Genomic DNA, 16,657 nt, shown 5'->3' with positions numbered 1-16,657 from the left:
ACCTAACTTAAGGATTGATTATTTTGTGTGTCAATGCCAAATATTTCATATTAGAGCAATGTGAACTATTAGGTGATGTGTGTCTTAGCTGTACGGGATAACTACTTCGAGAATTTGCTTTTTTTGTAATGCTTTGTTTTCTTTTCAGGAAATTGGACGTGCAGATGGTTGAAAATGTTTAAAATGCATTGCACTTTAGCTTATTTTGCATAATTTTCATTTTATGTACCTATTATCTTTGATCCGTTTTCCTTTTGCCTTTGCATGTCTTTTCTTTTTTTATTTCTGACACATTTAGAAAGCGAATGTGAATAGCTTTGAGAAATTGTGCTAATGTGTAGTAACAGTAGATTTCCTGACCTACCGATAATGGCCTTACCAATAAGGTAATAATTGCGTAATCAGCAAGAGAAAATACATAATTTTAAATTTACCTGCTAGTCTATGTGATCTTTTTAATATATCTTCCTTTCGAAATGGATTTGACGGTTGCTTCACTCAATCAATTCAAAACAACTTGTTACCATTTCTCGTTTACCAAATTCTAATCAATATCCTTTTTTTTTGGTTTTTTATTTTTTCATTTTTTCATTTAATTATCTTTTTTGAGGAAAACCGCTGTTGCTTACACTTAGATTTAGACTATGCATCGGACTCTTTTGATTGCTATGTAAAATACGATTGCTATCCCTTTGTAGTAGAAATTTCCGGTCAAATGCACGCGTTAGGACATAAATAAATTACAAAGAGTTTGTACAAGGAATGAAACGGAAAACCATATACATGTAAAAGAATATAAATTACGACAATTGAGTGAAGCATGGAAAGAGGTTAAAAGAATGTAAGTAAATACGAGAGAGTGTGGTACGAACGAATACTACTAAAGAAATGGGAACTATTTAGGTCGTGTTTTAGGTCACTGACTGAAACTCCGCTCCTTAGAACATAAACATAAACACACGGGTATTTAAATTGTATAAAATAGTATGTTTTTTTTTATATGAATAGAAATTAAGCGAAGATATTTCCAGCCTCATAAGGCCAGTACTAATCATGTTCAGTTTGCTTCATTTGCAATAATTTTTCAAAAGAACTAATGAATAATTTTAATGATTATTGTTATACCACCTCCTCTTTCACCACATCTTTCATCATAGCTATGGTAATTATATTCTTTATTTCGCTTACACTTCTAAGGTATGCAGAGTTTTAATTTATAATAGAGAAATGCGTATATTAAGACTGCCCCTGGATGTTGTCCCTTGGGTTAGTAATTGCTGTCTGTATTTAAATAGAGCAGCATTTCAACTTCACGATTCTATCTTCTGCAGGAATACTGGACCAACGCTACTGGCATGTGAACCAAATTGATACTGTTGTGTCTCTTTCTTCGGTTGACCACGTCGTTAATTTTGTTGAATATATTTTCGAAAATTTTCTTTTAGCTATTGGCACTCATTACAAGGGAACTATAAATCTGCAGCGTTAGGAATCGATCCGGATGAGATCTTCCAGGTGAGAGGTAGACATTCTTCCAATAGTGTTTTATTGTTATCATTAATATTACTGTGCCTGCGTTCAATTATTCGTTCATACGCGTTCATTTACTCACTTAGTCATTCATTTATTGTTGTTTGTTAACTCATTCTATCATTCATTTATTCAGATATTTATTAATTCATTTATTCTCCTATTCCTCCATTCGTTTATTCATGCATTTATTTGTTTATTTGTCTATTTATTTATTTATTTATTCGTTCCGCCATGCTTTCCTACATTCGCTTGTTCATTCATTTATTCGTTTTTTTATTCATTCATTCATCAATTTATTAAGTCATTCATTGATTAATTTAACAACTGATTCATTCATTTATTCATTGCGGCTTGTTTTTCTGAACTCAGTTGTTCATTCGTTTACTTGCTATATCATTCATTGATTTATTCGTTGTGCCATTCATTCATTCATTTAATAAGTCATTCATTGATTCATTAGATAATTAATTCATTAGTTTATTCGTTCTACCATGCTTTCCTACACTTATCCCTCAATTGATTTATTATTTGTTGCATTCAATAATTCATTTCTGAAGTCATTCGGCAATTCGTTTAATAATTAATTCATTCATTTATTCGTTCATTCCTTTATCATCATGCATTTATTTATGTTATGTTTATTATCAAATGCGAGTAGTAAAAAAAGTCGCTTAAATGTAGCTGAGTTCGCTGAGAGCACGCGCATATGATTCGTGATGCATTCATAAGATTTCTAGTTAAGTTAAATGAAGCTTTCATAGATACATTCAATGTGTAGCCGGTTTATATTTAAAAAAGTGATCTTTTATCTTCGCTGACGCCATTGGTTTCATTATAAATTCGACTTTTTATCAACAGCACGAACGTTTTGCGATTATAGGTAATTGTAGAGTGAAACTCCGACAGATCTTTCAAATTTAGTTTGCGGCTCGTCCACATTTAGTTTACGAAGCACTCTACTCGCTGCAAAAATCGGCCATACCCACACAAAGTTACAATTGATTAAATTTTATTTTTTTCACTTTTTAGAGGTTTTTCGTTTATTTATTAACAAAACAGAATGTTTATTTTGTACATTCCTCAAACGAAGATATATTAACTGCCTAAAAATAAATTAGTTCTAAATGGATATGGAAAACCATAGCGGTGGATATGCGAGATTCGGTCCGCAACGAATATAACTTTCTTAATTGTTTCATTTCGGAAGAGGCGCAGCATATACGCGCGCTAATCTCGAGAAATCTTTAAGGTAAAGAGTGCGAAATTTTAGTTTTCTTTGATTCATCAACCGCTACTGACGTCGATCAAATCAAGACTTGAAATACATATCGAATATGATTCGAAAAAAGAAAGAAATTGAAAATGTCTTAGTCAAAAATTTTGCAAAACTGCTTTAGTTTTTTTTATTTCGTTAAATGCTGCTGGCATTGAGCAAATCAAGACCTGAACTAAACATTGAATGTGATTTTAACAGGGACCGAATTGACCCATCAACGATGAAAAGATGGATAAAAATCGATTACTTGTAGCATCGTTATGTTTCGTCGCACAACGATTATAAAGTTCTGCAAAATGTTGTTACTAAAAGCTAAAGGTTTATACATAAATCCATCCTCTCGTGTAGGTGGATAGGTTGTCTTGTCAGTTGAAATTAAAAACCTTTCTAATGAAAACCGAGTAAGAACGAAAAAATGTACAAGCAATGCCAGGTAAAGTAGGATGATAGTGTTTTTAACTAATTTTCAATTTTAACATGGCTCAGTGTGGTTTGATTCGTTTTGTTTAGTGTTCTAAAATCATGTAAAAGGTTTTCGAAAACTCAAGGACTCTCAGCCAATCTTCAACTAACTCTACTTGAGTAAACTAAAGATATTTACGATAACGAGCAGTTCTGTTACGATCGCTTCTGTCGCTCAATAAGGGTTTTGGTTTGATACATATACCTGCATACATAAATTATACACTTTTAACAGAAGTGGTCGTAAATTATCTATATCTGTTTTATAAATATGGCTCGTCACGCAGACGGTGTTCCCTGCATATAGTCGTAACAAGAAAGTAGCGTTCAGAGAGAAATATGGATAGAGCCTGTGAACGCAGCCTGGAAAGTGTACATGGCCAATCATATGGCCAACTTACACCAATCGGAATTAAGGCATTTTCAACCGCACTGGCAATTGCACCCGAGTACGACGAATTGATGGTCGCACTTTTTACCTAGTAAGCCAAGCGGCAAATAAAAGTAACAACTCATATTTCACATAGATCACTACTTTTTATCCTAAATATTTATCTGGGATTTCTTTTTTATAACCGTTACACTTTGAAGTTAAAGAGGATGGCTTTTATTAAACTTGAGCTGTTTTAAAATATCTTAAGCGTTCAGATAATTAAAATTCAAACATTTACGTTATCTTTCGGCGCTAGCTGTCTCCCTGTCTACGTCCGACAAGCTCCAAGCTGTTTTGGAGTGAAAGATGTTTCACGAATTATTTATCCATTAGTTTAATGCCAAAAGTTGTAATTAAATATATTAAAAACTAATATTAACCCGAACATCTTATCTTCCTTACGTACTTCATGCTGAATAAACTCTAAGAATTGCACCCGAAATTTTAATAGCTATTGTTCCATGGTGTACATATTTCATTTTGCTTATGAGCACATCTACTTATTATATCATATTCATGTTTATGCTATCTTTAGCATAAAAACTTCTCATTATTGCCTTCTGCTTTTCATCTTAAATTGAAAAGATTAAATGGTTACGTATATGAGCGCCTTTTACGGAGAACTAATGCTTAATAAACAAGGTGTCGAAGCGGGAACGAGGGCGGGGTTAAACAAACTTAATTAATATTAGAAGCACATATCTTAAACAAGTGGTTTCATTGTTCACTATTGAACATAAACATACTTTAACGTAAACGTAAACATATACACTTTAACCAAGCGCGTTTGTATTTATTTACTTGTCTGGTCGCTAAGAGTACAACGAAAGCGAAGATGTGCAGTGTGATGGAAGGTGGGGGAGGGGAGGTGTATACGTATATTGTATAAAAGCAGAAATTAAAGCTTGGCACACACCGAATATTATGGGAGTGTGCCTGAAGCGCACAATGTCGAATTGCAATTTATTATTATTATTTGGATGGGTTACTGGGAAATTATTTTAACTACGCGCCCCACATACATATACATATATATATATATATATATGTATATATATATATTATATATTACGTTACTCCTGAACTCATGAACATTTACAATTAATTTTTTTTTTTTTTTTACGCTACACTCATTAAAAATGAACTAATAATAAATTACATTATATGTTGCGTGCTAGTCGTGTTAGTTGCTGTAATTGTTGAGGCCAAAAAAATGCTTAACGGGTTGATGATTAGACTCCGGGGGATTTGGCAAGCTGTCACTTTTAAGTTTAATTTAAATTAAACTTTAAATTTAAATCGAACCAAAAGATTTATTTGGTGATAGACAGACAGACAGACTGGGTTCCCAAATAATCAGACAAACAGGTAGAACTTGGATGAACAATCATCGCCAGACTGTCGATTCCAATGCGTTTCTATTGTCATTGTTTTTTGCAAAAAAAAAAATTTTACTAAATTCTCTCCAATGAAAACATTTTCATTCTAGACAAAAATTAAAAAAAAAATTTTTTAAATTATTTATTTATTTTTATTTTTTTGTTTCTTTTTGCTTTTTTATACTATACGTTGAAAGCATTTCAATAGAAAATCACATAATTTTAATTGCAGTTGAGCTTATTCGTTATTGTTGTTGTGGTTTTTATCAAGGTTTGATTTCCGCTTTTTTTGAACGTGTTAATCGATTTTCTATTGTGTTTCGTATATGCAATATATGAAATTCTTTCCATTTATAATAAAATAAAAAAAAAGAAATTAAACTTTTTTTTCGTTGGAATAGAAATGAAACAAAAGCAATATAATTATGCATTACGATTGAAAATCTTGAAGAATACACTGATTAATATGTTTTTATTGCTATGTTATTTACATTTACCATCGCAGTTTAAATATACTTAAATTTTTTCATTGCTTTTATAACACGTAGAAACACTTATTAGAAAGTCTATGGCAAAAAGTTTGAATTTATTCTTGCCTTGCTTTATCCATTTCCTTTGCATGCCCGTTAGTTCAAGTCAAGTTTTTCCCTAGCCATTGACCTCGTAGCGGCATAGCTAAGTATTCCTCTACCAAGGGAAAGATCGTTGAGTTGGGCTTCTTTTACTTTTTCTTAGTTTGTCAATACTTAACTTTGCTAATGGAGCTCTCTAGTACCGGAACATAAATTTTGTTAGTAGAATAACGCAATTAATTGCTGCTGATCATTCGCGAGAATCTTGGACCGTTAACTGCTCTGCAACCATAAGGTCTGGCAAGCGTTTTTAACAGCTTGTCGTCTCTGTTTTATAAGAACAACTAACTAGCTCCTGTGTTTCTGTAGATTTTCCGGTATGCGCATCGCCACAAAGGCAGTTCATTCATCTGTCACTCGAATTGGTCGCACTGGAAGAAGGCATTTTCATTGCCTTCGGCTATTGACATCGCGACTCATCTCAATTTTCTGTGCTTTTTATTGTCCGCACTTTCGGCGAGGTTTTTGTCCGTCCATACATCCACTCTCTCAATTTTTCCACTCTATTCGTCTGCCTATAGATTATATAGATGTAGATTATGGGCAAATCCATAAACAATTTATTTCATCAATTTTCAAGTGCACAAAGCTTTCCTTTCATGACCATTGGTTCATGTTTTTTGGCTTTTGATTATCCGCACATGCTGTTTGTTCCTTCTTAAGCGTACTCTTTTTAACGGTATCTACAAGTTCGAACATGCGTGCAAAAGTAAGCTCATACATTATCAGGTGGGTTCTTTCATTACTCCGCCCGCTTATAATGCCGCCAATTCGAACGTTTATTTATCAGACGATCCGTGTTTTTGCTTTTAGGATTTGTTCGAATGATGTTTAAGCCAGTTAACATTAGGTAGCCATACGCTACCTAATATTAACATTTCCAATTCCCTCACAATTCCTCGAGTTCTATACTTCAAGTACTATCAAAATAGTGATAAAGCGAGTGAAAGTGAGCGTAAGTGTTGAAAAACTATGCAAAACAGCAAGAAGAACTAAAAGCTCCAGTGCGTTTTGTATATAGAACTTATACATAGAACTTATGTATATAAGCAAACTAGCAGAGACATAGAACGTTCAAGATATGTGATGAAGTTGATAAAATCTACACAGAAGACATGTATGTAAAGTTTCATATAGATTCTTATAAACTCTTGGCATCATACGTACTAGGAGATTGTATTTATTTTCTTTAAATTTCAATTGATTTCAAATCTAATTTCCATCATTTCTTGCATATAAATGCTAAGCAGGCATTCACAATTATGTTTTTTATCTTCTCATTATTAGTCTCTGAATAAATTGGTTAGCACTATCACCCAATGGTATAGATGTGAAACTAAAGTAGCCAGCTTACATGAATTAATTAAGATGATTGAGTAAAAGATTCAAGCAATGATACTTTTGTAACTATAAGCCGACAACGTGCGGGAATATTAAACCTTCTAATAGAAGATTTACGTTTAATAAAAGCTTTCACACATAAAACACAGTGACAATGTCTTGGGCTTAATAAAAAAATTCCCGACGTGAAATTATCGTGCATAAATGTAAAACGTAATTGTAAAACGCATTATTAGGCCTTTAGAATCCTCCATGGCTTGGGATATATAAAGATTTGCTTTTTTATTTGCATTTTAGGAAGCATTCAGGTTTACATAAATGTCAAACTAAATTGTGATTGTTTCCACATTGGTGCCTCTGGCCGCCATACGATTCAGCTCAAGCATAAAATAATTACACTTGAATTCCCTAGTGGCGGACGTGCATGTATTATTCATTTTATTTTTGAACTCTAAATAGAAAAGGGAATAAAAATTTCATGCTTGCATGTTACACGCATTTTAATTCGGAAAAATAAAAATCAATGACTCTGTACAAATGAGCAGAAGAAAAATATCTGTAATTAAATAGAAACGTATGTAAAAAATTTTATTAACTTTAAAATTGAGGAAAGAAGTACCCATGAGACGGTTTAATTTCGAATCGTTTACTTAACATCCAAAATTGAATGAAGAACGCTGTACAAGTTGTGTTAAGAAGAAACTAAGGCAAAGGAGGTTTAAAAGGTAAGAAAAAAAAGAATAAACTTTATTCGGCTTAAGACGAAACTAGGATAGGGTCCATCGTAGCTTTTTGTGAGACGTTTTGAGCATTTGTGTTTTTATACCCTATACCAGGTTATAATCAGTGTAACAGCCAGAAGGACGTACAACATCTTTCATTATATTGATCGATTATCTGAATATAAATTTTCTTGTCCGTCTGATGTTTTCTTCGTTCAAACTACAGGTTGCAATCTTTGAGATATATTGAGATAAATCTCGTATGCGGACACTTTTTCGATCACCCTTTCCCATACAATAGCTTACTTTTGAAGAGTTGTTATATGGAAAAAAGTTGCAATTTTAAAAATATCTCGACAAAAGTGACTGAGTAATAGTATTTCGATGTTGTAAAAAGGGAATAAATATTTGGTTACGCTGGGTTAATTTTTTGAACGCTTTTTCATACAATCGTTCCTACGATACCTGAATATTTGTACAGTAAAACGGTCTAATTTTCAACATTTCATGTTACAGACTGGTTCATAATAGCAAATGGGCGAAGATATCAACCTTACCGTATTTGACTATGTGGATCTATTTTTTGGATAGCACTGCAGTAAAAGGAATCTCTATGTGGAAAAAGCCTATGTGCTAATATTTTATGATGAAAATTTTTTCATGATAGTAATTTGACATAAAAACTAAGTAGATCAAATTTGAAGCACATGGCTCTATTTCGCTACTAAATTAAGATTTGTCGTAAATAGTAAGCACCTAAGAAGAAGGCATAATTTTTAATATTTTATGATGAAAGTTAGTCCATAGCATCAATTTAGTAAAAGAATTGACGGCAGGGAATTTGGATCGCATTGGTCTTAACACATACCGGAGTTATCATAAATGGCAAGCCTTATACGGAGAGAAAGCCCAATTTCTGGTATTTTTAGGACGGGAACTAAAAATATTAATATTTGTGGTGTTTCTGTGATGTTGCTCAGAATACGGCTATTGCTTTTAAACAAATAATACCCATTTCTGATAAGCTTTTCTTTTTGTTTAATGTCGATATAATAAAACTTTTATTTTATTGTGTAAATTATTCAATAAGAAACAAGCAAGTAGGTGTCAACGTGTACCGTCTCACGGGTTTATTAACATTACGTACGCATTATAGCCAGCATTTAGCCATAAATTTTTCTTTCTTTTTGGAGATGGCAGAGAATATACACATATATGTTGAATTTCCAAAGAGTTTACTGCTCTCTGTCGAACTACGGATTGGCGTATACTACAGGTTGTAAATTTCAATTTATAAACACAACTATTTAGTTGCGTGTCGGTTTATTTTCAATTTATAAAAAAACCATTTAGATGCGCAATACCAAAATCAGCTGTAATTTGAAGAACGTTTTCGGATTAAAATTATAAAATTGCATTTGTGGTTGAAAGGCGGAAAAATTGAAACGAAATTAATAGAAAAAAAAACCAGTGAAAAATGGGCAAAAACTCGAGAAGAAAAATGTTTCGTAGTCGGAGTTGGTTAGGTGACGCTTGGAATAAACCAAAAAACCGTTTATCGTTGGAACATCTAAATTATTTACATAGTATTTTAGAAAAAAATTTTATACCTCAAAATGTATATATATATGTACATATATATGTACATGTGTATAGTCAGGCGCTGCGAGATTTTAAAATAAGTTAAGAGAAACTATTCCCTTTGTTCTCAAAATTTTCACAAAATTAAGAGCGAAAAGTTCTTATGTCAACATGCGAGTGCTTAACTATGTTTCGTGGCTACTTTAGCTACTCACAAGTACAGCAGTTAAATTTTTAATTTACAACTTACATTTGTTTTTTTATTTTGTGTATATATATATAAATATGGCCAATCGGTCAGTGGATGCCACCTATTAGTATATAGGGTGGACGGTGGATGGTGTATCTATGGTGATGGCCACAAAGTATTGTGGAGAGAAGGGGTAGGGGGTCGTTGATCAGTAAGGAAGTGTTATGCGTTTACCGACGAGCACTCACTATAGCTACGACCGCACAATTATCGTAATTAAAATATGGTATGCTCCGACTGAGGACTTGCGACTTCGGGCCGGGTCTGCCGACTTGGCTTTGTTGTACGTCAACTAACAATGTATAGTAGAGATAGATATTAATCGGAAGTACGGCAGTGAGCAGTAAATTCTTTTGTAAGTTCAATAATCATGGTCGGGCAATAGACGCGCCCTTTATTATTATATAAAAAAGCATTTTGTAAATTTTTGTATATATTATCAGAGATGGTGAGATGTATTTAGTTGGTGTGTATGAACATGAAATACATCTTTTATGAATCATGGAATTTATTGTACAGCTTGAAAGATTTTTATTTTTTAATTTACAAAAGCACTAATAATAATTTAGATGTCAATGTATTCCAACAGCAAAAAAAAAAGAATATATGTGTCTGTTGCTCATACACACAATCTTGTTCATGAACAGTGATTACACATTCTTTTACAATATATAAAAGGCGTATACAAAAGCTTATAAGAGCACTCATCCAAAATAAGTAAAAAAGTTAAGTTCGTTTGGAACGAAATTTTTACACCCATCACCGTTATCCTAAAAAAGGCAAAAGAAATAAAACAACAAAACTTTCATGCTCCATAATAAGGAGTGGGCGCAGCTGATTTTTTCTATTTTCACAGCAAACGTCGTCGTATACGCGTGTGAGCGTTGTAGGCGTGCCAAATTCCAAATTCTTTTACAAATTTGTAGGCAATATCTTCATTTTCGCTAACGGGAGAACGTTTACCACAAATAGTACAAAGTTGCGCAAACAGGCGGATGGTCAGATGAACAAGCGAGTATGTTTGGATGTATTCTAAATTTGAAACTGACCAAAAATTTGTATACTCTATACGGTTTTTGAAGCTTGTTTCTGCGCGTTATAAAGGTCGTGAAAAAACAATTTAAGTTTGGTTCACTATAATGTTTGGATGGTCAATTTTGTTCATTTTTTTGTACGAATGTTACAGCATCGTCCATAGAATAGGCATTCAAATTTTTTTATATTTATTTCCCGTAGTTTTTGAACAATGAGGAAAAAATACATTTTCACTCCTTTTGAAAACCAGAGGTATTCTCAGTTTACGCGATACTGTGAGCGTGGCCTTCGACCGAATTGAACCATTTAAAATACCAACCCGCGTGTAAGAACTTCCAATGCTTCTGCCAAATTTGAAGCCGACAGCTTCATTTTTGTGTTCAGCAGAATTTTTACAACAGGGATTACACAGGCTTAAATCGATTCTGATCAAGAATATATGTACTTTGTGGGGTCTCTGATGCTACTTCCTGGCCGTTGCAAACATTTTGATAAAATGAACATTCCCCTCATCCTTCAGTGATGGATATAAAAATGAAAAAATAACGCAAATACACAATAAAATAATTTATTTTTCACTTTCAGTGACCCTCGGTTATTATAGAAGTTAATACTAATGAATTGCATGTTATCTCACAAATGTGCATTTCTTAACTTGTTTACATGCTTATATATACGAAACTTTTTCATATTATTGAACAGCAGGACAAATCCTACGATATTCTCGGATTCTAAAAACTCACCTACATAGGACAATTTTTATGCCCTAACATCATTATACTAAGTTTGTGTAGACGTACAAAACACCCAGAATTAGTTTTTGTGTCGATCAAAGCCTGTCTGTCGGTATGTCATTCTTATATGTTTATAATGAACTTACAGGTTTTGAGATAATTGGATGAAATTTTGTATATCGGCATGTTACATGAACAAGTGCACTAAGCAGGATGCTGTTGATCGAGTATCTAATAGTGGGCCCTGCTTACTTTCTTTTACTTGTTGATGGTATGTACAATGTATTAGCGGGCAATCCATGTTCTCTTCTATACATGTATAGAAATATAAATTTCTTTGTGTTAATGTTTTATTTGAATTCCTTGTTTTAGCAGATCCGTTAGTACTTTTAGAATGTCAAAGACGTGCTGCAGTGAATATTTAATAAATCAGTAAGTGATATTTATCGGCTGACCATTCACCATAGCTAAGATCAAATATACTCAAACTCCACTGAGGTTTGAATCCAAGAAATTCCAGTTGTTAGTCGAATCTTTTATCTGCTTGGCTATGAGGCTATAACCTGTAAGAAATTCAGCTGAGGCAAAAGTCAATAGTCAAATGTTTAGTAACAAGGGCAATCTTTCCCACGTTTCAAACTCTCTGATTTTTTTGAATCGATTTATAGTTATAAGAATAGCATATTTCGGATTCTTTTGTCGTGGTTTACGACATTTGATTGGAAATTTTCAAAAGCATATTATGTACGTAAATTCGAAATCGGAATTTGCAATTAGAGAGCACGAAGTTCGAACTCATAAGTTTACTCCACTGTTCAATTCGCGGAGCAATTCCTAACAAAAGTGAATTCCGGTTTTATCTTTTTTCTGGGATGATCGCCACATACGCACAACGTCATTATAAAATTATTCGTGCAGGATCGCGACCTCTCCTACCAATTTTCATTTCCCGGTTGCAAGCATTAATAAGTCCGGATATAGTACTTTGCGTGTTTTCTCTTATGATTTTATACAGAAATATCACTTTCATTCTACTAGCAGAAATATAATTAAGAACTTTTTAAGTAGTAACATACACATAAGTTTCACAAATTACCGTAACTGAGGTTGTAGGCGAGAATGTCGACAGTGATGTGCATTTTTGTTTATGCTTCTAGCAAAAGTATATTTTTGCGGTGAAATTGAACAAGCATAGCAGATAATAATAATTAATTAAAGAAATGAAGACTAATTAAAATCTTGGGCCAAAGCGGTTTGAGTCCTTGGTGCACACAATAGAGAAAATTATTACTTTCCACCCGAAGTTCTTGTCACCGATGAAAGCTAATTAAGCCTTAATCTTAAGCACGATTACTTGTACTTGACGCACTTGCTTATGAATGTACCAGCATAAACCATTGCACTTCAAGCTAACACCATATTCTTAGCTCATACGTACTTTCAATGGCAGAGGTCATCGATACTTTGATGTGGGATATATTAAAAGCATATTGCCTAGGGTGCAATAGAACTATACATTAATAAAAAATTAGGCGATAAAAAACCGATTTATAGAAAAGGTAGCTGAAAGGACGAATTGCAGTTTCGGTGACCAGCAATTTAAAAATGGTCAACTACCTGAATGTGAGTATTAGTCTTTTAGTTTTAGATTTTTTTTTTTAATTTACAGAGGTTGTATTTGTGCTATTCTTATACTTCGGTGGAGGCACTAAGGATGATGGAATCGATGATGGGCTTTCCGTTTAAACGTCGGACATCTTGCCCACTACACCGAACACACCCTATATTATACAAGTTAATTTAGATACCAGATAAGATTTGTATTACATAAGTTAGTTCTTGTTTTTTTGAATGTGTTTACTGTGTGTTGAACTTGTACGTTTTCCGAATAAATTGACGTCTAATATGCAATGCATATATGTATATATGTACCATTTAAAACTCATATGAATCCTAATATCACTAATTGTCAGCAGTTTGCGCAAAAAAAATTGCATGTTTAATTTGGCTTTTAATTCCATTCAATATACCCGTGACTTGTTCTAAGGTATTTGTATGACTGCAATAAGCATAGATAGATAGAGACACTCCCATATACATATATATATATATATGTATATATATATATGTATATGTTTTTTTTTATATATTTATTAACCTTAGCCTTAACATTTATTTAAAGTTAAGTGTAATGGTTTTAATTGTTCGCAGCTTATGTTTTGTAAAAAGAGACAATTCCTGCTGAAAATAATCATGATGATGACGTTGAATGGTTGCATTATTTGAAAATGAACAAAATATGCACAAAGTCTAAAATTATGATATTTGAGCCGACATTAGAAACGTTACACCACATTTGTTAACAAGCAAACTGAGTTTATATATAAATGCTTATTGCACAATGAATTTATTTGCTTTATATTGATACTAAGTCAGTTTCCTTCTTCGTTAAATTACTACTTTTTTCATGCTAATGGTTAAACGCTTTTTATTATAAAAAGAAAAACTGGATTTTCAAAATGCATGTGTAATCCCACCACTTGTGGTATAAGAGCATATAAAGTATGTGCACGTGTATGCAACATTCAGAATGACTTTTGATGAAGCTATCTTTCATTGTACCGATCACTTTCTGAATTGATCCAAGCCTATCCGTCCGGCAAATCATGGATTCTTGTATTGATTTTCAATTTCTGATAAAATTTGGTATACCGACGGGTTTTGGCCTAATCCTATTGAAAATGATTCGGTTCGGATCATTTTTTCGAATGAGCGAAATGATATAAAGAGGCTCTGTCCTACTATGGTCTTACTAGTTTCACCTTAGGTCAGGTACAATCCTTTTTGGGATAAATTTGCAGCAGGAAAATTCGACGAAGAATCTTTAATTCAGGAAAGCATTAATTTCATGAAGTTCTTTTGTATATTATTACTAAGAAGATTAAAACTAATTTAATTTTATACGATTCTATATATATCTGATTAATAAAATGTCTTATTAAGTGAGCCATAACTAAATCTGAAAGAGTTGTGGAAATTCTTATTGGTTTGAGTTCTTCAAACAATTTTTCTTCTTCAAACAGGTTTTCTGCATCCATTGTATAAACTAAATTTTAAAGACAAATGGAAGACAGAACAAATACATCAACAACTAAACAAAAAATTTGGAATGACCGATGTAAGTTTGCACAGTTGACGCTACTATAATTTCTCTGTATGTTTTGGAATTTAAAAGATCTTTTTAATGTTTTAAAAGAATAAACCGTAAAGGTAACTTCCCCGCAAATTTTGAAGATAGAAAAAAAAAACAAATGTTTACTTACCTCAGCTTGTGTGGTGGTAGAAACTGGTCCTGTATAAACACTGCTTATTACATCTAATAAAACCGCTAATACTAAGAACACAAAACTTTGGCGGGTGAACATTTTTGTATAGCAATTGTTGGTGGGTGATTTTCTTCTTTCCACAAAATTTCGTCGCTTTGTTGCTGGCGGCGTTAGATACTCAATAATGATGATTTCCATGTACTTGGTTTCGTTGAACAATGTGCTTAAGTTAATTATCAATATTTCAACTAAACTAAGCTGTTTCCAAGCTTTTCTATCAAATTTCTCGTATTGCACACTTCCCGTAAAAAGCACAAATTAAGCTATAAGGGTGCAAAGAAAAAATTATGGTTATTATACAAATTATTATAAACTATATGTTTATTTGTATTACATACATTTACATACACATAGTAAAATTGTCATAAATAAAATGTTGTCAGAACATTTTCGAAGTAATATAAGTAAAACAAATTAAAATGTTATGGCTCGGCAAGGTCAACTGTTAGACAGGAATTCGCTTAATACATTGCAGTTTCCCTAACTAGAGACAATTAAAAATGAAGTGTTTTTGCCACATCAAAGCCAATTTTTTGTGAGAGATGCTAAACGGACTCTTAGGAATCGATCAAATAGATATAGGTAGTTCAAATCAATGACAATTAATGTCAAAATACAGTTTTCATTATAAAAGACTAAAAATACTCTCTACCGGGAAGGGGTTGCTTTCCACACGAATTTTCCACACTTTATTGATACGTTGTCAGAAATACAAATGAAAATTGAAATTTCAATATTTCATATGAGCAGTGATCGTGGAAATAGTCCGATACAACCCATTTTTATTGTAGTTCTTTCATGAATTAGAGTATTTAACGTACCAAGTTTCAGACGTGCTCACAAATGGGGACACAGACAGATGAGCACATGGATGGACGGATGGACAGACGGACAGACGAGCAAAAGACCAGAAGGACGTACCAGTCAAAGGATATATGGGCAGATAAACAAGTGAACAGATGGAAATATGGATAGAGATGCTTATATTTGTTAATTTTGATTAATAAAACTGGTTCGATGGAGCAAAGTGTAAGTCTATCTTAAGTATTTCTGGACATTGCGTGTATACGAATTCATACAATATAATCCAGCCAGAAGTGGTTTAAGCTATAAGAATCCAATAATTCCATTTAGATTAGTCGAAGTAGATAAAAATCAACGTGAATGAACGAACACCTCTAATTACCATATAAACATGATTAAATTGTAAATGGAGAAGTTGTCAAAATAGGGATGCAATCACATTCTGTTGCACATTTTTAATGACAATTTGATTACTTTATGACTTCTCTGAAAATTTTTATCTGTTTTTGTAACCCTTAGACAGAGTCGTAGCCGTTCCTTTCCTATCCCGGTGTCTCCATTCTTATGGGGATTAAAATTTCATTAGGAAGGGTGGAAGAGGCCCAACCAAAAAAAAAAAAAAAATAATTAAAAGTTTTAAATACGAAATTGTGTAATATAGTTTTTAGCATACTAGAGATCTCAAATTATAATTAGGAATGGCTCAATTTTGCTTACGGTAAAATAGTCGCAATTGCTTAACTGTTAACGTATAAATTTACAACTTTACGGAAAAAAGGCCACCAAGCAACGCCCAAAAGGAACTGCACATGTTTGCCAACTTTACTTATATATCTTAGGTTATAGTTAATAAAGATAACTTTCTGCTTCAATCTGCTTTTTAAGTAGTTTATTATTTTCGCGTGCTTCTTTTAATCTTTACCTTTATATGAATTCATTTACATTATTTTCAATTTTGGATGGCATTTAAAAAATGCCAACAAGTGAAGTCGTTAAGAACTCTTAACGCAAATACCTTTAATGAGATTGTAAAAGTTAAACCAACCAATAACCATTTTATATTCAATTGAATATAAAATGCTATGCGGG

At 32.7% G+C, this 16,657-nt stretch overlaps 1 protein-coding gene across 13 annotated transcripts in view; it reads right to left on the bottom strand.

The window, feature by feature from the left end:
• Positions 1 to 16,657, bottom strand: part of LOC119642247 (matrix metalloproteinase-14) — a 74,915-nt gene that overhangs the window by 34,675 nt on the left and 23,583 nt on the right. For 12 of the 13 annotated variants that reach the window (XR_005247984.1, XM_038041313.1, XM_038041319.1 and 9 more), the window contains exon 2: positions 14,702 to 15,027. The exons of the other annotated variant lie outside the window; for it this stretch is intronic. Coding sequence is in view for 11 of the 12 variants with exons in the window: in XM_038041313.1 (XP_037897241.1) it covers positions 14,702 to 14,902 (201 nt within the window). In the remaining variant the exon portion in view is untranslated. The remainder of the gene's footprint in view (positions 1 to 14,701; positions 15,028 to 16,657) is intronic. 13 annotated transcript variants of the gene reach the window in all.

This window comes from Glossina fuscipes, unplaced genomic scaffold (genome assembly GCF_014805625.2).
Source record: "Glossina fuscipes isolate IAEA_lab_2018 unplaced genomic scaffold, Yale_Gfus_2 221, whole genome shotgun sequence".
In the NCBI taxonomy this organism is placed as follows: domain Eukaryota; kingdom Metazoa; phylum Arthropoda; class Insecta; order Diptera; family Glossinidae; genus Glossina; species Glossina fuscipes.
Note: the sequence above shows the minus strand (reverse complement) of the source record. Positions and strands in the feature narration are given on the sequence as shown.